Source organism: Rattus norvegicus, chromosome 19 (genome assembly GCF_021556685.1).
Source record: "Rattus norvegicus strain SHRSP/BbbUtx chromosome 19, alternate assembly SHRSP_T2T, whole genome shotgun sequence".
NCBI lineage: Eukaryota > Metazoa > Chordata > Mammalia > Rodentia > Muridae > Rattus > Rattus norvegicus.
Window position 1 is genome coordinate 45,862,667 of NC_141552.1, and position 26,141 is coordinate 45,888,807.

At 44.3% G+C, this 26,141-nt stretch overlaps 1 protein-coding gene across 6 annotated transcripts in view; it reads right to left on the reverse strand.

Annotated features, from left to right (window-relative positions):
- Positions 1-26,141, reverse strand: part of Nr3c2 (nuclear receptor subfamily 3, group C, member 2) — a 344,228-nt gene that overhangs the window by 7,289 nt on the left and 310,798 nt on the right. For all 6 annotated transcript variants that reach the window (NM_013131.3, NM_001395077.2, NM_001429945.1 and 3 more), the window contains 2 exon segments: positions 17,631-17,788; positions 24,838-24,968. In NM_013131.3, the coding sequence (NP_037263.2) occupies positions 17,631-17,788; positions 24,838-24,968 (289 nt within the window).

Below are 26,141 nucleotides of genomic sequence, written 5' to 3' on the forward strand. Positions count from 1 at the left end.
TTTCAATGAATTAAAAACAAACATTGTAACATGCATCCTTTTGCCATGCTGTTATAAAAATAAAAGGTGGTGGCCAGAACTTTAAAATATATTCACGCACATTAAACATAATTTTAAATGACCAATAACCAATCAAGGAGAGATGTTAAAATTTCTTGATATTAGTGAAAATGGAAATAGAATATGAGGTATAAAAGCAATCCTAAGAGGCAAATGTATGGTGGTGAGTACCCGTGTCAAAGGCACATATCTGAGATAACCTAATGATACAACTGAAGAAAGAAAACATCGAGAACCAAGCCCAAGTCAGGAAAAGGAAAGAAATCACAAAGATGGGAGGAGAAAGAGGGAAAACAGAGACTTTACAAATGAATTATCGACTTGGCATGCTGGTGCATAGCGGCTGTCCTGTGAGATCGGGACGGGAGTGTTGTGAGTTCAAGGCCAAGATTACATAACAATTGACAAATTTGATAGACAAGCCATGTTAAAAAAGAAAAAGAAAAGAAAAAGAAAGACCCAATTCATACATGAAAAATAAAAACAAACACCACAGAAATAGAACTGAAATATTTTCCTACAAGATCAGGAACAAGACAAATATGTTCCCTGTCCATGGTCCTCGTCAATAGAGTAGCATCCTACTGGACACCGTGTATCTTGTTGAGTTCACTCTGAGAGCAATGTGAAGTAATAGCACCCAAGTAGGAAAGGAGGGAGTAAAGTTCTCCCTGTTTGGAGACAATGTGATTATAAATATGTAAAGCTACAGACCACACAATTGATGGAGCTAACTTCCTCGCTAAGCCTATAGGATGCAAAACCATCACACAAAAGTCAGTCTTTTTTTTTTTTTCCTGTGCATGGAAAGGAAATTGTCAAAGAAGCCAAGAATGCAATCCCCTTCATGGTAATGGAAATAGACAAACCCATGAATGACTCCTGAATGTAACACATGATGTCTAGAATTAAAATTCTGATGAATGACACTGAAGTGGGCACAGAACATTGGAAATACATTTTAAATTCTCAGACTGCAAAAATTAATCACTAAGATAGCCATATCCCCCAAAGCATTCTCCATTGTCAGTGCTACTGCTACTCAAGTATCTATGGCAGTGGCAGGCTGCTTAGAGGGGTGTCAGCGTCAGCTGCTCTCCCCTTAGTTGTTCCCCCTGCTGTGGTGCTGAGTGGTCCAAATATGGGGTTTCCCGGAGGCTCCAGCAACAACCTGAAGGTGCTGGCCAGCACAGACATGGGTCTGGCACACCCCACACTGGGCTGAGGCTGCTCTCGGTGGGGCTGGTTTCATTTACAGGAATGGAGGCAGACAGCCCTGTCTCAGGCTCAGAGAACTTGACGTCAGCTTCTATCAGGCCCTCTCCAACCCTGGCCTGTGAGAACTAGTGCTTCAGTGGACTTGAGGGTGGCACCCACAGGTGCTAGTCCTGAGGAGGTGGTCAACCAGGCCGAGGGGAGCTACAGAGCAGGGTGCTCTCTCTATTGGAAAAAAGTTACCAAAGGGAGGAGGAGCCAAGGAAGTCGAGGCCCTCCTAGACGGGGTAAAGGCCACAGGAGGTTCACATGTTAAACAGCCAGGTCACAACATGCTGCCCAGATGGCATGCACAAAACTGCTCGTAGCTTAGCAGCTCAGATGATCCTCCTCATTTAGTGGCTCTGGTTTATACAATGCTAGGCCCAGTACCTGAGACCAGCTTCGTTCCTTCCCTGAGATTCCTACTCAGTGTGTGTATACTAGACATTACGTGATATCATGCACGTTCCCGGACAAGGAGGTTTGAGACCCTAGGCTCTTTGGTGTGACTGGGGGCCTGGTACAGGAGCCACAGTGACTCCAGTAGAGAGAAGGAAAAAGGCACAGAGTCCAGCAGCCTCGTCAGAGCCGCCCAGAAGCAACCAGAAACACTGATCTTGTCGGATCTGTGCCTTCCTCCCAGTCCTCTGAAAGCATGCTGGGCCTGTGGGGCACTTCTGAGTTCTCAGAAGATGTTTCTGTAGAGGGAGGAGTCTGTGCACAAGTTCCTGACTCCTAAGAGCGTGTGGCTCTTGCTGCTGCTGCTGCTGCTTATTGTGGTCCTCATTTCTCTCTCTCCCCTGGAGAGGCTGATGGGAATCAATACAGAGAGGCAGCAGATTGAGGACCAGGCCATTTGTCTTCAGGGAAAGCTGTTTTGTTGCCGTTGGTAGACAAGGTAATGTTGTTACCCCTCACTGTGGCTCCTGCATCCAACCCCAACCACACTCCAGCTCCCTTGGATTCAGTGGCAGGCTGGAGGCTTTCCCTGTGTCCTGTTCTTCCATAAACCACAGCTTCTGTGGTCTGTGGGGAAGGCTACATTACTTTCTCAGTGGTGTAGGAGCTGAAGAGAGAGACAGCCTGACTGAAGATGCCCCCTGTGCTTTTAAGATCACTCTCACATCTCCAATGTGATCAGCTGATGACAGGAAGCACAGCTGACGAGCAGCTAGCATTTGCCTGAGCACTGGAAGTTGGAAGCGTGACTTTCAAAGAGCCAAGTTTAGCCATGTGAGTATGGGTTTGGTGACAGCGGATGGTTCTCAAATGTGCAAGCCTTGGGTTTCATTCCCAGCACCAAACCAGATTCAACCAGTTTTAATGCTATTGGGACAAAAGACACAGAATCAACTTTAAAAATATCAACAGGTTTACTGGCCACAAATGACTAGTGACTCTGTAGTCTAAGTGTCCCAGAAATAGACTTGTCAACACTGGAAAGTGCTCCACCGAGATTATGTAAAGCACTTGGCCTTCATACAAAATCAAACAGGTTTATTCTTGGGTCTGACACCAAAAGCACAGGCCGCAACTCTGAAAATCGAACTGCATTGCATCAAAACTAAACGCCAGGCATCAAAGACACCACAAGAAAGTGACAAGGCGCCCTACAGAATGGGACAGAGTGCTTTACAGTTGTGCACCAAGCAAGTGGCTAATGCCTAGAACATAGTAACGGAACTCCAGCAACAGAATGACAGCCGAAGTGATTTTTAAAATGGGACAAGGACCTAAAGAATCATTCTCTAAAGTCAAAATGCTCTTAAGTACAGGAAGAGCTGCTTGGTGCTGCTGGCAGAGATTTGAGCCAAAGCACATTTAGATTCAGACCAAGTAAGGTGTCTGCTATCCCAAGAGGGAGGAGAAATAACTTTTTATTTGATGTAGAGAAACAGAACCTTTGTGCATAAGGAAGACAGTGTGAAAACTTGTGAAAATGTTAAAGAGAACTCCCATGTAATCTAGCATCGACCACAGATCTCCTTAAAGAATAAAAGAAAGTAATAAGAAGTATGGAAGTGCTTACAGTAGTGTTATTCAAGCATGCTAAGAGTTGGAGATAGTCCAAAAGCCTACAGGAAATACATGGATAAGAAAATGACATATGTATGTGTGTATATGTGTGTACTAACATGCACATGTACATATGCACAGACATGTGCACACAAGATTCAGATGTAAAGAAGGATGAGACTCTGATACATGTCACAGCATGGGTAAACCTCAAAAACATGCTTGTGATGAAAGCCATACATAAGGAAAGACAAACACAGAAGAGTGAAATTCCTAAGGCAGAAGTCAGGACTGTGTTTGCTTGGGTGGAAAGAAGGAGAATGGAATGTTTCTGTCTAAGGTTACATATAGTGGGGATGACTGTGTTACTGTATGAAGGAACTTACTAGCATTGAATTAATGCCATTTAAAATGATATGTAGTAACGCATGCATCCTACCACAGTAAATCACTTGAAAAGGCAAAACAACTAATGAACGAATAATGAAAATATATCCAGCTATTAAGAAAAAAATGATGAAATCCACAGGCAGATGGATGGAGTTGGATATTCTCACCCTTAGTGAGGTAACCAGACACAGAAACACAAGCACTGCATGTTTTCTCTGCTGTGTGGATGTAGCCTTTAAAGTGGTAAATAGGTGTGATTCATTTAGAATAGCCACAGAGGTTAGATAAGTAGTAGGGAACCAGGGGAAGGGGCGTTCGTCACAGAAGGGGAAATAGAAGATGATGTTGTAAGGGGGAAAGAGGGAAACTAGACTAGAAAGACTCAATTAAGATTAATTCGGTAAAGGAGGCAGTGTGAGGAGGGGTAGTCACCATTGAAGACTTTTTAAAAGGCTGTATGGAAAACTTTGACTACAGAAGCTACACACACACACACACACACACACACACACACACACAGGCAAATGAAGACAATTTAAATGGAGTTGCCATACAATAGGAAGGACAAGGCTGTTAACTAGACAAGTCAACCCCCTCCCAGTACCAGGAATAGGTTACATCTGGTTGAGTGATTGGCCAGAGGGGTTCCATGGACTGAACCTCAAACATCACAACTATTGCTGAAGCTATTGGTTGCCCTTCACAACCCGATAGTAAGGCCCCATTCCTGACACTGGAGACACCAAGCTGATACCCAACTAAAGGCTTCACCCTCACTGACTAGTATTTACGGTGTTGAAAGGAGGAGTAATCACCAACATCACTCAGCTGTGAACCCTGAGACCTACCACAGAGACCTACCTGCATGGTATACTGGTACAATAGTGGCACAGATACTAGAGGGGTAACCACCACTGTTAACATTGGATTTAAGCCCACTCCACAAGATGAAACCCATCCCTGACACTGATAAAATGGCCAAGAAGCCACGACTAGATTGGTCATGGGCCCTAAAGGAAAACTACAATTATTCTGCTAAAGAAACGTAGAAGTAAAATGGCTCCTGGTGACACGTTGCTATATTCCTGTCCTCATCAGAGAATTTCTTCCCTTAGTAGATGGTCCTTAACACAGAGACCCCAAATTGGGCAACTTACAGAGCGTAAGAAACTCTTGGAGCACTATCCCAAAAGAGGATGTCTTCATCAAACCCCTCTTCTTAAGGCCTAGGGGTCTGTGTGGAATAGGAGGCAGAAAGATCATAAGAGCCAGAGGGGACAGATGACTCCAAAGAGAGTGTCTTCTAGACACGGCAGGGCTGACACAATATGAACTCTCAGAGACTGCAACAATGTGCACAAGGCCTGCATACCCCCGCATGGAGAAGAAGAATGGACCAAAGTCCCACCCCCTAATCAAAAAGCTTTTTAAAATTGATACCCACTAGGAGAGGGAAAATCAGCGTTCTCCAGTGGAGTGACTCTGGGTTTATCAACCACAGTCTAAGGCAGGCTCCATACTTAGAAGCAGTTGGCCAGCACAAAATGGACTCCACGTTTGTGGCATGCTTTGCTTGTTTTGCTAATTTTTGTTTTTGTTTTTTTCAAGAGGGATTTCTGAGAATGAGAAAGAACATGAAGTTTGATGGGTAGGAAGGTAGAGGAGTTAGAAAGAACATAATCAAGATATGCAATCAAAAGTATGAGAAAAAAGCCAAACACCAACTAACCAAACAAACAAACAAACCAACAGCGTCTCAAACCACAAGGAAACCAGGATTCACAGCCACTACCTTCCCTGCACTGCAGGTGAATGGAGGGATGTGTCTTGTGCACAGGTGACATAATATGGCTTTGTGGCTCTGCTCTTTGTGGCTGGTTCCACCTCGGCGAAATGTGACAAGGCTAAAAAGAATGTCTCCCATGACAACTCCATGGCAGTTGGTTTGTTTCTATTCCCAAAGCAAATCCAACTGTAAACAAAGTTATGCAACCACTCTACCATGGATTCCTGTCAGAAAACCCCGGCTCCAGAGAGCCACTGCCCTGGGAGTTCTAGACAGGCTCTCTTCCAGGCTGAGTTCTGGAGAGTCCTGAAGGCTCCTAGGTCTGACCAAGAGCCAAGAGTTATTTCTGCGACAAAAGTTTGCAGACTTAATATATCAGATAAGCACAAAAGAGGCATTGAGGGACAAATGCTTGCTCTCTGTCTTATGTGAACTCTGCCCACAATTCCAGATCAGGAGACCCCTGTGAGGTGGGCCAAAGCCAGAGTTCTAGATCAGGGTAAGGCCCTGTGCCACTAAGACTAGAAAGGACCATTGCCTGGGGTCAGGGCAGGTCTGCTCTACCCAGTTCCTGGGGATTCCCATTCCCTGCTCTGGAACAGATTGACCACTGGGATGAGAAAGAGGTGCCTCCCAGCATCTCTCCAAACACAAGGGCATTTCTGCAAGCTCTCAGTGATGGGAGGCCATCTATTTGTACTTCTATTTTAATTGGTTCTTTATTATCAATTTTATAAGAAATCATCTCTCTCCAGCCAGTGGTGAACACGAATGACTCCAAATCTGTCATCTCGGTGCTGTGATAGGCAAGAGGGGTTCATTTTCCCCTTGCTTTTTTGGTACTTAAATTTATTTAATTTCCATCCTGTTTAAGTTTTCCTTGTGTTTCAAGCCTTGTTCTAGCTCATGGCTCCGCCCTCTCGTGAATAAGGCCTATTGTACACGTGAAAAACACAAAGAAAAATGACATAATGGGAAAGAAGAAAGGGGAGCTTAAAGATAAAGGGATAATTAGAGCATTGCTGCACAAAGCGATCTAATGAGAGGGTTGTGCCTGGAATGCATTGGCATGTTACTGTATATAGAAGTGTGAACTTTCCCTAATTCTGTTTGCAATATTTCCGAGATCGTTCCTGCAGTTGTATACTACACTGAGCGGACTGAAAAATCTCAACCACCTCATGCTGACATGTTACCAACTTTAACATTAGGTTGGAGTTTAGGCGATTAGATCCTTGTTTCAGCCTCTGGTTAAAGGAGACACTAAAGCAGTAAGGAGCAGGTCCCATCAGCCAGGGGCAGCCATCGACAGACCACTGGAGAACAAGATGGCCTGCTCTCTTCATTTCAAAGAGACTGGGGCCCCAGGACCTGCAGGCATAGTTCGTCTTAATATTCCTATATTTTCACCTTCCTTTCAGGTGTGTGTTTCTATAGCTTCCAATCGTGTCTTGAAAGCACAAAGAGCTGCACTTGATCCCCAGCACCCACATAAATGGCTAAGCATGGCCGGCCGTGTTTGTCTATAATTCCAGTTCTGGAGAGACAGAGAAATCAGATCCCTCGAAACCATTGGCAAGGAATCAGTGAACTCCAGCTTCAGTAAGATACCAAGTCTCAAAAAATAAGGCAGAGAAAGTCGACACCAAGTGTCAACCTCTGATCTCTGTGCCTTCACATGCACAGACACACCCATGCAAATGGGACTGAATGCAATACACATATGAACACATACATTCACCACGCACATGTGCACACAAAGTGGCTCTGACCTCCTCCAAAGACTCTTAATGTAAACATTCCTGACCTCCTCTACCTAGGCCTGTCTCCAAGAACTTCCTTTGGGCACACTGAACACTGCACCGCATGGTGCAAATTGCTCTCCACACTCCTCTTCTGACCAACATGACCTGGCACAGGTGGCAAGACTCATGGGGCTGGGCACAGCATGAGACCATGGGGCCTCCCGATCCAGGTGTGCACAGAGAATTTCAAGGTAGCAGCTGCCAAGCGTTCCACAGAGGTCAGGGCCTTCTGGAGTGGTCTGTGTGCATTGGCTCTGATGATGGGGACTTGACAGAGGTCCAGACTGAAACCTGACCTGCCACGGACAATGGATCTCATGAGGTGGGAAGCTGGGCTTGCTAGTCTAGGTGACATCTTTTTCAGGCACAGTTCTTCTATATCCCTGCTTTGTGTACAAACCTATTAAAATGTATCTGATGACTCCATTACCATTCCTTTCTCTTGAAAAGGATTAAAGAAAGTATTCTGGGTAAATATCACCATTATTTTCTCTTTATAGAGAAAAGAATTAAGACAGGGCGATGAACTAGTTAGGCTCACTCCTCTTCACATCAGGTGACTTTGGATAGATTTACTGAGAAGACAGACAGGAAGACACCACAGAAAATCTGGGTGTTGTGTAGTTGTTACACTGTAACCAGAGGGACTTGGGTTGCATAAGGAGAGGGATTTATTAACACAGGCGTCAAACAATGAGATACTTTCCCCAAATCTCTCCTAGCCAGATTTCAGTTTAGGTTGAGAGAGGTATATTGGGTGACTGCTGATGTTAGATCTACAACCAAGCCCTCTTTGGGTCCTGCCTCCCAGGTTTAGGCTCTGTCCAGAAAGCTGGCCTGATGGTGTACAAGTGTTAGACTCAGGTGGAAATAGAATATTGCTTCTGTCCTAAACAAGACATGTCCTTTTGTTTCTCAGAGACTACAGGAAGCTCTCGTAACTTGTCCAAGTGCAGGCAGGAGAATTGTGAGTTCAGAGTTAATCTAGGAGACCAAAGACTCTTAATGTAAACAAAGGGAAATGTCCTGTGTGTTGAGAGCGAGGCGAGAGAGGCCAACTTAAAAACCATCCCCTCTAATAAACTGGGTTCAGATAAAACTTGAACTTTTTCCAGCCAAGGATTAGACTCAGCAAACTATTGCTATGACACAAATGCAGATGAGAAGGAAGATTTTGATATGCAAACAAAACAAAAATATAGAATGTGAGAAAATGTTAACATATTTGTTAACAACATGTCTGATAAGGGGCTAGATTTTCTACAAGCCAATGATGTCCTAAACAAACCACAACAAACACTGCTGAAAGAGTGGGTCTCTGGAAACCAAGAGCAGGCAGGAAAGATTGAGAGATACAACCCAAAATTAGATGGTCTCTCTAGTTAATCATGCTGTGAAAGAGACAGGTGAGGTCAGGTCTGGGATCCTGCCACATGACACACATGACACAAGATCAGCTCTGGTTGTCACGGTTGCCTCTGATGCAAAGACGCAAAGTGGTGTCATTCATGCACACAAATACACACACACACACACACACACACACACACACACACACACAGATGTGTGCCTTTATTGGTTCACATTCACTTGGCAGTCAAGGTGTAGAATGATGTTTGTTTGGGATTTGTTTGCAAGAGAGTTGTTTTCTAAGCTACTGTAACTTCTTAGGCACCAAACATAACGTGTGTTGTAGAACACACTTGAAATGCCCAATTATAAACATCCTATCAGATGCCAGAAGGACACATTCTGTTTGTATTTAGTAAGGCAGTTGTCTTTCTTTTCTCAGCGACACTTTTGACTTGTTTTAGTGTTAACTCTTATCCCCATTTGATCTGTGACTCTTGATATAGTCACTGGAAATCTCAGGAGAGGAAAATAAGTCAATTCAATCTGTTCTCCACAACCCATCCTGGTTGCCATAGCTACTGGACTTCTTCTTCTTCTTCTTCTTCTTCTTCTTCTTCTTCTTCTTCTTCTTCTTCTTCTTCTTCTTCTTCTTCTCTCTCTCTCTCTCTCTCTCTCTCTCTCTCTCTCTCTCTCTCTCTCTCTCTCTCTCTCTCTCTCTCTCTCTCTCAACTGTGCTAGCTGTCTTTCCTAACCTCTGCCCCGTGGCCATCACCCTACACAGTATGCACACACTCACTCTGTCGATTATTTCCCAGTGGTACTCCTCAGTCCCTCTTCAGCCACCTCCTCCTTTTAGTCTTTTGGTCACAATTAGTCCAGTGGGTTCTATGCTCTCTTCCTGTTGTCTACCCACCTGCTTCTGTGACCACTTTTGGGGCTACCTCCCATGTCTATATCAGCATCTTGCCTTCGTCTACTCAGGGGACATTTCTTCTGGAACTTTCTAACAGCTCAAATCTAAAACAAGCTGGTTGCCTCTCCTTAATTCACCCCCTGCCACTCTCCTGCACAGATAGCCCTGTGTTAGCCAAGCACCTGCTTCCTTTCCTAGCAGGACTTCCTCTCCTGACCCGGCTGGTCCCTTAGCCTCAAATCCTTTGTAGCCATCCATGTCACCACCTGGACATGTCATGGTCCAGAACCCCTACTCTCAGCTTACCCCATCTCACCTGTATCTCAGCTCTTGCTTCCCAATAGACCTATTCCCCATCTCCCCCCACCCCCATGTATCTGTAGAAAACAAAGTTCTCCCTGCTCTAACTCAGTAGCCAGTAGCTGTGTATTTAAAGATATGGCTGGGGGCACCAAATGACTTATTTTGAAACTTCACTTGATTTTAATAAGTTCAAATGTCAACTGCCCCACATTGTAAGGGTGATTATTGGCATAGCAGCTGCTGTCTGATTGGCTTATCATTTCTCTCTACCTCCTTCAAATGATGCTCAGATATACAAACAATGGAGACTCAACCAAAGCCACCAACTGAGGCTACCTTTAGACTACTGGTGATGGGGCACTCTTCAAGGATTGACTCCTTCAACTACCAATATCTGACATCACCAATCTTTAGACAATAGGCTGTTTACAGCACACTCAGTCACCTTTTCCTTCTTTATCGATCATAAATTCTGATCCATTGGGACTGTTTAAGTTGTGTGTGTATGTCTGTCTGTCTATCTGTCTGTCTATATTGTCTTATCTCAGAAGCCAGAAGAGGGCTCTGGATTCTCTGGAGCTGGAGTTATAGTCATTGTGAGCTGCCTAATGTGGGTGCTGGAAACTGAGCTCAGGCTTCCTAAAAACAGAAAGCTTTGTTAATCCCTGAGCTACCTTTCCGGCTGCTATTCATTGATTGATTGATTGATTGATTGATTGATTGATTGATTGATTTAAAAATCTTGAGGCAGGTCACTATTAGCCTTGTTAATTATGGTCACTATTAACTATGTTGGCCTTAACTTGTCCCAAACCTCAGGCTGGCCAGGAACTTATGATCTTCCAGCTTTAGACTGCTAGTGCTGGGGCCATAGGTCTGTACCACCACACCTGGCACTAAATATCCTGGATGTTTATTTCTTTTCGATTATACCCACATATTTCCAGAAGGTGACAATCGTCCATTGGTATAACCCACCCAGGGCACTACACACTTAAAACCAGGAACCTGTAAATGCAAACACCAGCCCTACCTACCAGAGAAATCCAAAAGGGGCCAGTGTAAATGACTGGGTGTTATTCACTGGCCTCACCGCCCAGCCAGCCAGCAGTATCATGTCAAGCCTTGGTTTGGGATCTTCACTGGGAACGTGGTCCTGAGTGCAATCTTTGTTCTGTTTGCTCCCTGATTCCTGGGGAGGTAAGGCTTTGCTCTCTCAGCTGACTGCTATAAACAACTTTATTTAGCATCTTTCTTAGTCACAGTCTCCGCAGAGAAGGCGTCAGGGTGACGCTGCTAACAATTACACGAAACACTTGCTCGGCTTTGGATCTTGCTTCCTCGCTGCCGCTAGTTCTACTGGCGACCTGGGTGCTTTAGCCGTGGGATCAAATAATCCCAGTGTCAGTGGGGTGACAGGAAAAGAGAAAATAAATGTTTACGCAGTTGCTCCACATGTCATTCGTTCCTCAAAACCCTTTGATAGTATGGTCCATCTAGGAATGAAGGAGTCCATGCCAAAGTGTGAAAGAGATGTGTCCGTGTGAACTGTGTTCTGATGGAGGGCCATGGGTCATGTTTGTTCTATCCCTGGTACTCACATTTCTGTCAGCAGGCTCCCATTTGGGTCTCAGAACTTTTTCTGAGGGGAAACTGACCAGAAGGATTATGACACACTCACTGTGGGCAGAGCCACACTCCTGGCATGCACACTTTGGCACGTGGTAAAAGATGCTTAAAGTGGTTTTTTTCTCCATCTCAGAACCAGGTGTGGGCAAATCATAGAGGAAGTGGCTGGCACTGAAGCCTGCACGAAAAGACACTTACTAACGAGATGGGCAGTAGGAAGCAGAAGGATCTGTTTAGTGACCCTTCATACTGGGCCATGGAAACACACTGGATCTCATGGTGGTGCCTCTCAGTACATCGCTGGGTTTCCAGCCTCACAGCCAGCCTTGACGGAAGGAAATCAGGCTCTCTGATTGGCTAGACAAGAGCCACCTCAGTTGTCCATCATTCACCATGGCCCCACAGACACCGACCACACAGTGAGAGCCTACTCAGTGCCTTCCCAACAGTTATGGGAACAGATCTGCATGATAGGTGGATGCCTGCCCAGCTCAGAAACAAATGCCCTCTAGGTGTGATGGTCACCCACACGAGCATTTGCCTAGGAAACTGGGGGCAGTGTAAAAGCTTAAACATAGCTATCCTCATGACGGGGCCCTTTAATGAACAACCAGATAGACAGCCTTCAGGGTGTGTCACTGTGCTTCATAAAACTGATGGGTTCCAGAGGATGATGGGGAAGGTCCAAGTGAACCTGGGGAGCAACACAGCTGTTTCCTGCTCCCACGGTCAGCCTGGCCTGTAATGAGCAGCTGCTGTTGGCCTGTACTCACCAGACAGTGGTGTCAGGGATAGCCACAGTGTGCCTGGGAGGTTCCAGCTGCCACCTGCTGCTCAGAAACCTTAGGAATCATGCTCTGGGCCTCTGTGGCTTCTACAAGAGTTCTCTGCCAAGCACAGCTGGCTCTAACGTCTTCTCTATGAGGCTATTTCAATTTAGAAGGGTTGCTAATGAGGCCACCATTCAGGCTGTGCCCACCTTGACCTCCAGGTGCCATCGGGTTCATCTTATACACAGCCATGCACTTCCAGACAGAAAATGTTCTTCTAGCTGGTATGGTATAGGAGCTCCCTGAGGACAGGCATCTTGCTCACCCTTGCCCCTTTGATCCTGGTACACAGCAGCAGAGGTTCATCAACAGGAGAATAACCATCTGAGCATGCATGCGTGAACCCACCAGGCTCCCACAGCACACAAGATATGCCTCAGTACCAAGACTGTCTGCCTCTACAGAAGCTAAACTGATTAGGTTGAGCTCTGGTACTGGTGTTACTAGGCATGGGCACATTTTTGTGAACTTTGTGTACCATAATAAAACTTTAACCCTTATAATATTTAGTAGAGAGGGGCATTTTTGCCTCAAGAGATAGTACTCACAATCTTTTGTATTTACTAAATACCATAGACCATACCATAAATGGTCCTTAACTTCTGAGACTGCATAGAAACGAGTAATAAATTCATTAGACACATACAACTTATACCACATGAAATGTCCTACGTCTATTAGTAATAATTTAAAAATGATTGTCCATTCTCTCTAATAGAATAAGAATCTACCTGGTTTTTATATACAATTCCCAAACACCAGCAGTGCAGAGCACACCCTACTTCCTGGAGTCTTCCCACCAGCTGTGCTCCTTGAAACATCTTTCTGGGGAAAGATTGATGTTCAGAGGGTTTCTGATTCATAAAAGCTGTTGACCAAGCACTCAACTGTCAGTATGTGTTTTGGAGAATGTTCCTTTCACCCACCTTGGCACAGTTCTGCCCACACATATGTGCACCATGTGGAAGAAATCCATGTTTCCTGAGAACAGTGGATATATGTCTTGGGAGCTGTGGGCATATGTATGTATCTTGGGAGCTGTGGGCATATGTAAGTGTCTTAGGAGTTGTGGGCATGTGTCCTGGGAGCCAGCATACAATGTGAGCTTTGGAAGCACAATTTCCACATATATGTAATCAATTCTTACTTGTTTGAGGATCAAGAACAAATGCTCTCTTTTCCACTAAGTGACTGAACTAGGCTGGAAGGGCAAAGCCAGTATGTGGTGTAGCAATTAGTTCCTTTGAGGGAAACACCACAATGTTGATTCAAGGATCTACTCAAATGAAAACACGGTGGGTATTCCCAGGCCTAGTAAGTGTGAATGTTCAAAAGGTGCCTCTAGAGTTTTTGTGCACTTCCCTGAGTTCCTCTAGAATCCCATGTACTTCCCAGTGTTCTTCTAGAATCCCCATGCATTTCCCAGGGTTTCATCATGAACTGGAAAATAAAGGGAGTGCTCTAGAGGACTCATTCAGACCACTTTAAAGAGCAAATGTTTTTGATATCGTAAAATAAAATATTACTGGATAAACACAGTTCCAAAAAGCACGTTTACCTTCCATCAAAGTAGAATAAGGTGATTTGAATTTACTCTTCTGTTTGCAGGAAACAGAAATGTTCAGGGGAAAACCAAATGGAAACATGAAAATGTTTCTAAAACAGCAGATACAAGGAAGGACAGGGCTGTGGAAAGAAGACAATGGTCTGTCGCCTTGGCTGATCTGAGGACTTCCAGACACAGCTCTAAAACAGAGTGGTAAAGCTAGCAACAGCCCTCGGACTCCTTTGCTGGAAATATCGGCCAATGGCATCCCCGTGACAGGCCTGTCACCCAATGTCCCTGGTTCCTGCTGCCAGAGAGAAGTGCAGAAGCTTTTAGAGGTGGGGCTGAGGGAGAAGCCTGTAGCTCCCTGGAGGTAAGTGTGCACTCAAAGCTGATGTGGGAACCAAGTCTCTTTCTTTCTGTGGCTCCCTAAACTCTGCGTGGTTTTTGCAACACACCCTCTGCCATGATATGCTGCTATGGTGCCAGTCAAAGCAGCAAGCCAAGCAGGCCAGGATGGGGGTCCCTGAAATGGTGAAGCAAAATAACTGCTTTCTTTTTACAAGTTGATGATTTCATACATGTGCTGTAGTAACAGAAGCCAGAGCTTAAAAACTTTGACGCTGGGAAGATGGCTGGATGGTCCAGCTTGGGCCCCTGGAGCCACAGAAAAACTGGGTACATGGTGCAAGTTTGTAATCCCAGAGTTCTTCCAGGGACGTGAGAGGCAGACACAGTCTACTCTCCTAGAGTGCCATGTTAGGAATCAAGAGTTCCTGTCTCCAGCAAGGCAGCAGCTGAAGACCAATCTGGAGGTTGGCCTATAACTGCACACACTGCACAGCAAGTGCATATCCACAGAAAACCTCTTTCAAAAGGCATTTTCCTCAAGAAAATATAATGAAAAGCCACAGACCAGAAAAGATTACGAATCACACATCTAATAATAATAATGTGTGTAGCTACTCTATTTAAAAACCTTTAAAAACATAATAAGTAATAAAATTTAAAGAAATGTAGAGCAAAAGATTAGAACGAATAACTCATCAAATGAGTGTACAAAAAGATGTCTAACCCCATCCATCAGAATTGTGGCATATTCACTCAGTGGTGTACCATGCAGAAGCCCCCCCCCAAAAAAACCCCAAAAAACAGAGCGCTCTAGAGCTTCTGAACACACAAACAGCATGGATGAGCCTCAACACAGCCATGTCTACTGAAGGAGGCTCACGAAAATGTCTCTACAGAGCACAATTCGATGTGACCCTGTAACACACGAGCTAAATGCCTGCCAACACGGAAGCCATGTGGAGCAGCCAGCCAGGAGAGAGCAGGAGCATCACCTTGAGGGGCAGGGGAAACATCTACAGCTGGATATGGTACCAGCCTGGTTGTTGGGCTAGTGTCCTGGATTTGTGGCTCTTTCAAAACTTAAACTATGTGTTTTGATATGCTCAGCTTATCATACGTCAACTATATGTAAATAATACAACCCCAAGACACTAAGTTATGTTCAATCAGCCTGGACAACACAGGTATTCCTGAGCTACAGTGGAGGACAGAGGCAAGATGTCGGATACCCAGCTCAATCTCTTACTTGTTCCCTTAAAACAGGGTCTCTCATGAACCTAGAGCTGGGCTGGCAATTAGTAAGCTCCAACAAGCTTCCAGTCTATGAGTATAGCCACGCCTGACTTTTAGGTGAGCATTAAGGATTTGAACTTGGTTCTTTATGTTTGCTTAGAGAGCACTCCTACTTATTGACCCATGTCTCCAGGTCCACACACTAAATTTAATAGTACTTGTTGTCTTTGCACAGTGAACAGAATTCACTGAGAATGAACTCTAAGATTCTACTGTTATCTCTACTAAGGAGGGATTTCAATGAGATCAGTGGGGAAGGTACATCTGACCTTTTGCAAGTAATAAGCCAAAATAACACCGGACCTCAGAAAGTTGTTCTAAACCTCTTATGTTTTCTTCAGGGTGAGGCAGGAGCCTTGCCAACCATCACCTTACATTTCTAAGATGTTTCCAATCACACCATAATACCACATCTACTTATCTCTGAGCTCACCTGGAGAAGCCTGCCTTTTGTTATTGGAAAAGCTCAGAGAAAGCAGCATTCCCCAAACAAAGCACTAGAAAGTGACCTGTGCTCCTGGGCCATCAGCACAGAGAAAAGAACACTGCAGGGCCATAAACTGACTTCCGTTTCCATAGGAGTATTACTATAACCTTGGCCACTGAGTCTGTCAATGTTTTCTTTCCCCAGAGTACAGTAATCTATAATTTAAACCATACAAGCCAAACCTGGACAATGAATTCTTCAAAAGAAAGTGTGGAAAATTTCTCAAATATGAAGAAGCCATTGAGCATAACCATAGAGAATTCTTTGAGCAAGAGCTGGAAAAATCTGCTTGAGATGGGACACAAGGAACAGTTATCTGGCTCGGTGTTTTGTAGAAGCTGGTAACCAACACTTCAGCTAGATCTTTGATTGATGAAACAAGCCCAGAATCCATGTTCTGTATTTACCCAGAACAAGAGCAATGCCTCCTATGAAGAATGATGGATATAGGATTCAACCTTTGGCAAAGACTGAGATGATCCAAGCTGGCTCTGGACCACTAATAATGTTTTTGAAAGATTGGGTTGTTAGATTAATAGTTGTGGAAGATGGACATTATTTATGCAATGTTAAAGCAAACATTTTTATGAACCAAACATTTCCTAAATTGCAAACAAAAAATGTGAAACTCTATCTGACACCTGTAGCAAATCTGAGAGCCTTCCATGGTCCAGGGCACAGAGCCATACCCTTTCTGTACACAGGCTCTCCCCCAAGGTTAGACAAAGAAAGGGCACTTTAGCTGGATTTTAACTCTTGCAGTCTCCCTCTGGATGCTTCAATTCTTTCCACAGCCATGTGAAGCCAGTTGTCTGTCTTTGTTGTGTCAAGTCTTTTGTGTGTGCATTTGTGTGCGTACATGTGCACGTGCATGTGTGTGTGTGCCTGTGTGTATGTGTGTGCATGTCTGTGTGTGTGCTTGCATGTGTGTGCACATTCCCATGTGCATGTGCGTGCGTGTGTGTATGTGCGTGTGTATGTGTGTGTATGTATGTATGTGTGTGTATGTGTGTCTGTGTGTGTGTCTGTGTATGTGTGTGTATGTGTGTATGTGTGTGTATATGTGTGTGTGTGTATGTGTGTGTATGTATGTGTGTGTCTGTGTGTGTGTCTGTGTGTGTATGTGTGTATGTGTGTGTATGTGTGTATGTGTGTGTATGTGTGTATGTGTGTGTATATGTGTGTGTATGTGTGTGTATGTGTGTATGTATGTGTGTGTATGTGTGTCTGTGTGTGTGTCTGTGTGTGTATGTGTGTATGTGTGTATGTATATATGTGTGTGTATGTGTGTGTATATGTGTGTGTATGTGTGTGTATGTGTGTATGTATGTGTGTGTATATGTGTGTGTATGTGTGTGTGTATATGTGTGTGTATGTGTGTATGTATGTGTGTGTGTATGTGTGTGTATGTATGTGTGTGTCTGTGTGTGTGTATGTGTATGTGTGTGTGTCTGTGTGTCTGTATGTGTGTCTGTATGTATGTGTGTGTATGTATGTATGTGTGTGTATGTGTGTGTGTTTGTGTGTGTGTATGTGTGTGTGTGTGTGTGCGTGTGTGTGCATGTGTACTTATGTAGTCACTGAACACTGACTTCGTGGAGATCTACTTACATCATGCATGGAGTCTAGAAGCTTGGTCAGTTGGTAGAACCTCTGCCAACTCTGTCCAGAACTGTTGGGACACTTGGTGACCATTTTCCTCAGTTCTTTGATGTAATTTGTCCTCATCTCCTCAAATGCAGCCTGGCTCTTGAGGCCATCTTTTGGAACTGTGTTAAGGAATACAAACATAAATCCATGTGTGAAAAACACAGCTTTATCATTTTTGCAGTTCAATAGCTTCAGATATTTTAAACTCACATACTGCTTGTGAGGCTGGACTATGTCTTAGTTCACTGTGGTTATGAATAGATATGGCAGTTTTATACATGACAAACATCGTCTTTCTCTCTCTCTCTCTTACTTTCTCTCTCTCTCTCTCTCTCTCTCTCACACACACACACACACACACATGAATAGTAACTATTAGACATGAATTATTACCTCATACATATTAGCTCCTTTTGTCTTGGCGCCTGTATTATCACACAGCTTTCTAGGGTTCTTACTTCATAGGTGAGGAAATAATGAAAGTGGGTTCCTTATTACGGAGCATAAAATAAATAAACAGTAGTTCAAACCCACTTTCAGTGTCTACCTTCTAGATGCCATGCCCCACATGGCACGTGGACTGTCCTCGGAGTGTCTTCTGAATCCTAGCTTACCAGTGCCTTGGAGGCAGGAAGACACATTTCAGTACCACGGGACAGAGGGGCCCATCATGGAAAACAGTATTTTCATACTTAGGTTTAATTGCAGACCCCATGGGGAATTGGCCACATACCACAGGGACAACGCTGAAGACATAGTTTCTACGACTGCCCAAGATCCTGACTATGGAGACATCACGTAGAAGCGTGTGTGTATGCATTGGTTTGTCTGTATGCAGGGCCAACATCAACACTGTCTGCACTCCAGTGAGAGCTAACGTTCACTTTTAACTTTGATGAAATAGAAAATGAAGGACTGTGTGTCTTCCTTTTTGTTTTGTTTCGTTTTTAAGTGGGTAGGTTTGACACGGAAACAGAAAGTTCGCTTACAAAGACTGTTTTGGGAGCTGAGTCTGTAGCTCAGTGACTTGTCTAATGCACAAAGCCCTGGGTTCCGTAGTCAGACCCCACCCAGGAGGGAACACTTCCGGGTTCACAGCATTGTGTAGCTATGTGCTCCTGTGCCCAAACCCATGCTCTGTTGAAAGGAGCCAGCTGGCAGGACAGATTACAAAAGGTGAAAGAGGGCATGTCGGTAGTGTTGCTGTTAAAGATACATCATTGAAAGGCAGCTTGCTGCTTGTTTTCCAGTATGCTTGATAAGTGGCAACATGTAGGCTTTAAAACTATGGACACCTAGAACTGTGGTTTTAGAAGTTAAAGCCCTCATGACGACATGTCCAATGATATCAACACTGTGGGTGTCTAATATAAAAACTTATATTAGAAGAACTTACGTCCTGACTGCTTTATTAAAACTCCCGTTCACTCATTTTTTGTAAATGACATAAATAGTGATGTCTTGGAACATTAGCACTCTTGAGTAATTACTAGAGAGTTCCATGTGTCGCTTGTGTAGCCCCAGGAAGCCAGGTATACCACTGTCTCCAAATTAATCTTGTTTTCACAAATAAAGATGTGAATGAATTATCTGACAAATCAGCCACCATTTGAATGTTAGCTATCTCTATGAGTTAAATTTCTGAGGCTGTCGACTTATCAATTCATTACATCTGTTTTTGTAGGAAAGCAAATCTCTAAGATTCACCACACACGTTCCCGAGGCTTGCCAAATTTGAGTTGTGACTTTAAATATCTGACTTTAACATTAAGAGTTAAATGCCACCCATTATATAAGAAACTGCTTTTTTTTTTTAAGAAAAAGGTTTATTTATTTTATGTGTCTGAATGTTACGTATGTATATCGTATTCATGTCTGGTGTCCACAGAGTTCAAAAGAAGGCAAGATATCCCAAGAATAGAGTTTCCAATATATAGATGCTGGGGACCAAATCTGGGTCCTCTGCAAGAACACTTGCTCTTAACTGCTGAGCCATTTTTCCAGTCCCTAAGAAATGGTTTCTTCTTAAAAGTTTAAAAAAACTAAAAGAAGGGGCTGGGGATTTAGCTCAGTGGTAGAGCGCTTACCTAGGAAGCGCAAGGCCCTGGGTTCGGTCCCCAGCTCCGAAAAAAAGAACCAAAAAAAAAAAAAACTAAAAGAAGATGGCAATAACAGCTAAGTTACCAGTGATCTAAATCCACCAACTACCAGCATTAAACCCACTAACCACTGGCATTTTAATTTGAAACTTTCAGAGAGAGCTGGAAGTTTGCCAAGATCAAGCTATGCCGCCCCGCCACAGACTAACAGGTTTTTAAAATACCAAAGCCATTCGCAGGAAGTCTCTTTCAATGAATACTTATGCGGTGGTGCTGTCTGTACATGAAAATATCATCTACCACTCAAGGACAGTGTGCCATATTGATGGTGATACTATTCGTTTATGCCAACTAGATTAGCCAGAGACCACCTTATTTCTGGTAGTTTCATGGTCAAAGAATCAAGGTCAGATCATCTCATGTCCAAGTATTAACACTTAAATGTTCTTGCTGCTGTAAATACATAAACTGAGGTATATTATAACATTAGCACTCACTTTCTATTGCTATAAATATATATGCCGAGGTATATCATAATATCAACACTTACATTCTCTTGTTGTAAATATATATACTGAGGTGTAGCATCTCGATTTCTCAGCCAACTTTTTTTTTTTTAGAAGTTGAAACAAATCAACAACTAAAGGGAACTTAAGCGGATCCTCGGATTTTGGATGTCTGCCCGGAATTTCTGAATTTACTTATTAAGTACAGCAGGTCTGTTGGAACAATTCCAGCCCCTACATGCTGAAGAGGAGTGGAGAGCCATAAGGTTGAAGTCAGTCTACTTTCCTCTCTAAGCAAAGGACGTGGGGTTCTTGTGCTATAGTTCCTAGGTCCTCTGAGAGGCTGGCCATCCATTATGAAATGTAATGTGCCTAAGAGCTGGCTTCATGAAGTCTATCTCAGAGGAGCAAAGCAAGCCGCCCAAAACCTGCAGATTCTGTGATCCTACACTCCTTAGGATCCTGAGAAAAAACTCCTCCTTTTTCATTTTGCTTTTTCAGAATTGAAAGTACTGACTAAGTTGGAAGCTAATTCATTAATTCAGGTAGTTGAAAAGGACATCAGAGGCTGTTAGAGACTGAAGGGGGTGAATGGATGCAAACTGAATCAGGCATGAGCTAAGTCCCAGTAGTCAAATTTGCAGAGAGTTAGAGATGGGCATTAGCAGAAGCATTTCCCTTAAAGTCTACCTACCATCTAATGGTTTGAGGAAATATTTTTTTTTCTAAACAAGAATAGCATGTAGCATGGTTTCACTGTGGAATAAAATCGCGTGTACTAAATTGAAGATTTAATGCTTCACAGAGTTATGCTCTGGGAAGAACAAGTTAGGGCTGTGAGGAGGGGCCGGATGCTTCCCACTCACCCTGTGTGAGAGATGGGCCGGGTACAACTAGTGAATGGCTGGCCTATGGTTACCTGGGAGGCCTGCACCCTGACCTGGCCATCGATTCACTGAAAATAAAGCAAGAGTGTACCATCTGCAGCTGTAGAATGGACCCTCCTCCCAGGCGTGCCCCATGCTTGGGAGCCCACCATCCTGTCCCATCCTTACAGGCCTCCTGCTGCCAACACCTACCTCAGCAGCAGCCAGTGAGTGGGTCTCAGGAGAGCAGGCAGGCATTACCTTTAGAGGAGCTGAAGCTCTGAGTTCCAGGACCTACACAGGACACTGACAAATACCTCGTAGGGGCGTTGGTCTGCTTTCAGATGGGTCTCTTAAACTCGAAAGGTGGCGCTTTAGTGTTAAATTAGACAGTGCACCGAAGACACGTAAACTGGGAGGCTCTGCATTCACCAGGCCACGCTGTCATCCACAGACCCTCTGCTCTGCTCTCATAGTTCAGGCTTCTCAGAACCAGCTGGAACTTTACTTCTGCCTGTCTGCTCTACCCTGAGCCACCCAGTTCTCCTATTGCCTTTCCTTAGGAAGATGCTCCCTTATCCACAGTTCTGTAGAAACACAAGCGAGGCTGGGTGTGGACCACACACCTTCCTCTTCAGAAGCATCGTCCTCTCCTTTCTTTCGTGCTACTCATCACCACTCCTTGCTGACTCTCGATACCCAGAACCTTTCTTGGATTCCTCAGAGGCTGCCACATTCACCTCAGCATTTGCTTTCCTATAACCGTCCCCCATCATCATCCGGAGTCTCCCCCCCCCCCCCCCCCCCCCGCCCGGAGCTTCTTCAAATTCTTTCTTCTCCATTTGAAAACTCTTGCACGGTTGTTTAAGAAATAAGCACCCAACACTTTTGCCAAGGTGGTTTTGTCAAGTCAGAGGGGGTTGGTCCCCTTTCAGTCCCTCACTCTGTTTTCTGTATTTCCACCCTCAAACTTGATCACAGGGAGCCCAGAAAAGCTTCCCACAGGCCTGATGGTCAACCCCAGTTCTCCTCTCTTAGTTTCTGAGCTTTCTTTGTCCAAGCTGCACACTAGTCCTATCCGTCCTGGGACCTTCTGGCCACACTCAGTTCTTGACCTCTCTGACACTCTGTCACTTTCCCTTCTGCCATGGCTATGCCTTTAGCAAGATTCCATTGGCTTTTTGTTCTTCACCCAGGGAGTGGCCTAGGACTTGACTGTGTCCCCCACAGGCCTGTGCTTGCGCCCCTTTGCTAGGCAGTCGTGCTCTTTTAGAGCTTCTGGAAAACTTTAGGAGGTGGGCCTAACTAGAGGAAGCGAGTCAGCTGGGGTTGGTCCCCTTCCGGTCCCTCCCTCTGTCTGCTACAAAGAAACTCTCCTGTCATATGTTGCTGTTATCCCGAACACATGGGGCCAACAACCATCCATCGACTGGGATGTTTGACATAGTGAGCCAAAGTCAACCTTTCCTCAAGTTGTTTGTCAGATACTTGGTCATAGAGGGCCGGGTCCACTGTGAGATTGTGGAGTCTAGAATGGCTGTCTAAACAGAACCTGAAGCAATGAAGTATCAAGAGACAACATGGCACTGCAGACGGGGAGAACTCTCAGAGTCCCATACCCAGTCAAAGAACCACAGGAAGCTAATGACCAGAGCGACAGCCAGCCTCTCCCAAGGATGAACCCCCGACTGGGTATCCAATATCACGTGGCCAGCCCCCAAACTGTATATAAACAAACAACAAAAATGGACTCACCAGGTTATATTTATGTATTTGTGTATCTATATGTATATGTAACAATAATAATTAGAGAAAAAGAGGCCATCAGTTTGAAAAGGAAACTAGATGAAAGGAAAAAAGATGGGAGGGGCTAAAGGGATGAGAGGGAAGGGAGAACACGAGTAATTGGATTTTAATTAAAATGTACTAAGTAAAAATAAAGTTAATATAAAATGTGGATGAGGACTATGTCTCTGATTTGCAATAATTGGGATTCATGGCCACTTTGCCTCCAGATCTCCATGCCAAGATCCAGATCAGAAACTTGTATCTCCCAGGCTCAAGATCAGGATCACAGGTGAGCTCTCCAATTCTGGACTGTAGTTCACTCCAGATACAGTCAAGTTGACAACCAGGAAAGCCACTACAGTCTACCCCTTGTCAACTTGACACAAATAATATCTCATATCCACAGGAAACAATAACAAGGTTTAATAAAATGTTCAATCTTAGTCTTGCTTTATAACTTTTTAAAATTAATATTACATCGCAATCACAGCCCCCTTCCTCCTTTTCTCAGAGGAAGGGAAGCCCCACTTGGGTACCACTCCACCCTGGGACATCTAGTCCTAGCAGGACTAAGCACCTCCTCAATTTTAGTCTTAATGACCTATAGTTTTGTTCTAATAAAAGTCAGGTATTATAAAAAAAACCCTCCTATTTACCATTTGAGTCTCAACTAGTAATAATAATAATAATAATAATAATAATAATAATAAAAAATAAGTATTATTTATATGTCAAACCTGACTACAGATTTTCAGTCTCAAAATTTTCCTATCTTCCTGCCATTTTCAATAGGACACAGAGTTGATATAAAAAATTAGCCAATCAAAAAGCAGAATTCATATTTGAGCAGACTCCACAAAGTCCTCTCAAAGCTGTGTCTTCACTATGGCATTCTGGCTCGGGACATCTCCTGCACTGGTCATTGGCTCCTTGTTTATCCCTGACTTCATTATATTTATTTTGATCCAATTTCTTCTTCTGTCTGGGCAGTTACTGAGACCAGCTCTGCCACTGGCCTGAATGGACAGCCTTGCTCTGCTCATCACGTGACTATCACCATGTCCCCCAGGGCCTGCCACTGGCCTGCTGCTCCTCCGTCTTTCCCTTCAACTCAGTTGCCTCCTGCTAAGTTCTCAGAGCTGCAAACACAGCGCTGACCCTGCCAACCTCTGATCAGAAGTGTTTGGTGTTGTAGTTTGACACATTTAGATTTTTTCCACTGGGCATTGAATAATCTGGTCCAATCAACATTTTTCCTTTTTTCTCCTCGACTCCCAGTGCAACAGGATCAGATGCATCTTGGAAAATTACTGAATGCATGCATAAAATATTTAAAATTAACATTAATAATTAAACATCTTACTTAAGGCCTCACTGCCACTCTATGCATGTTCACTTAAACTGCAAACAGGAATGGCATAGAGTCAGTGTACCCCTGGATCCAATCTAGAACCTTCCAAAGCCCCTGAGATCCAGTCAGACTATGTGCTACCCCTTCATCTGTAGAACTGAAGTGTCCTTCTCTAAGCCATCAGCATACTTCCTCACCTCTAATCTTAGTAAATCACGTCTCTCAGTGTATTCAAATTACCTTTGAACTTGTCTTACAGAATAAGACAAGCTCCCCACGGGCTAAGACAAGTGATTGTACCACAACCAGACACTTAACAAGCGCTTAGTGGTTGGGTAAGGGTAGGCAGTAAGGGCTGCACTGTTTAACACATCCAATTTATCATCAGCAAGGGGTTTAGTTCATGCAAGGCCAAAACCCCTCTTTCCATCCCTGCCACATTTCTTTTCAGGGGGGTGGGTAGGTACCAACTACCTGGAGCATCATTAATGGGCCACTCGCGTGCAGGGACGATGATCTGACAATGTAGAAAGAGTGCCAGGGTGGACAGTAGTATACCTGTGCTTAGTAGCAGCAAAACCTTCATTATGGAGTACTCCTCAAAGGTCAGCTGCAGCCGCACGAATTGAAGGCTGATCTGGCGCATCCCCTGGCACAGTTCATACATGGCAGACTGATGCATCTTCTCTCTGCAAAGGAAAAACAGCCACATACATCTGAGAAGATGGGTCACCACCATGTGCAGGCTGGCAGCCCCGGCAGCTTAACTGGCCTTGAGCCAGTTCCCCCTGTGACTTCAACATGAAGTAGGCATGCATTTTAACGGTTTCTAAAGCCCTATGAGCTCCCCATGAGGACATAGAGATGCTAAGTCAGGGCGCCATGGTTTCCTTCCACATTCGGGGTACTGTTAGTGGATGGTAGTGCTGTGATGAGGTTGCCCACAAACCAGAGCAATTATGGTGATGTGGGGGTGAAGCCCAAGTCTCTTTGATTGCAGGTATGACTGACTAGAAAGGACTGGGTTAGCTTCAGTGAACAGAAGGTGGTCAGACCATGATTATTTCCATGTGGCCTCTCTTAGAGAGGTTGTGGAGAAGGTCTGGTACTGACTTTACCAATATACTTGGTATGGGGAATTAAAGGCAAATGAGAAAGGTAAGAACAAGGAGTAGAATCGACTCTAATAAAGACAGACAGCAATGTTACCATGTACAGAAGTGTTTCCATCCACACGACAAACCCATCCCTTTATTCACCACCCAAATGTTTCCATATAAAGTCATATGTGCAACAAAGAGGTCTTTCTTGTTCTCTTTCCTTGAGGGTGAAGCACAGCCTCTAATTGTTTTTAGATGCTTTTCAGGAAAAAGAAACATGCCTGTTGGGAGACTTTGCAATGTAGCAAGAGACGACTGGTGAAACAGGAAAAGACTTGCCAAGTCAAAGGGACATGAGGCTGGTGCATTTCTCCAGGCGTGAGCACATGCCCTGAAGCCCCCTCCCAGGATGCACCCTGAGCTTCCCTCAGGTACCAAGCCTCTTCTAAGAGGTGAGGAACCCATAGGGAAACGGAACAAACTTTGCTCTGGATAGTAATGGTGTTTTCCTTCTGTCATAAGCTAGAAGCTATGTTAAGACAATATTTACACATGCACACACACACACACACACACACACACGCACACGCACACGCATGCATGCACATACAAACACACACATACATGCACAAAGTGATAGTAGAAGCTTGTAGATCTATTACCAAGAATTAAGCATGCTAACGCTTTTGTAATTCTTGCTTGAGCTGTTGAAACAGTTTCATCATGATGCAGTTGAGGCCTAGTCTCTTCCTGCTGGATCTG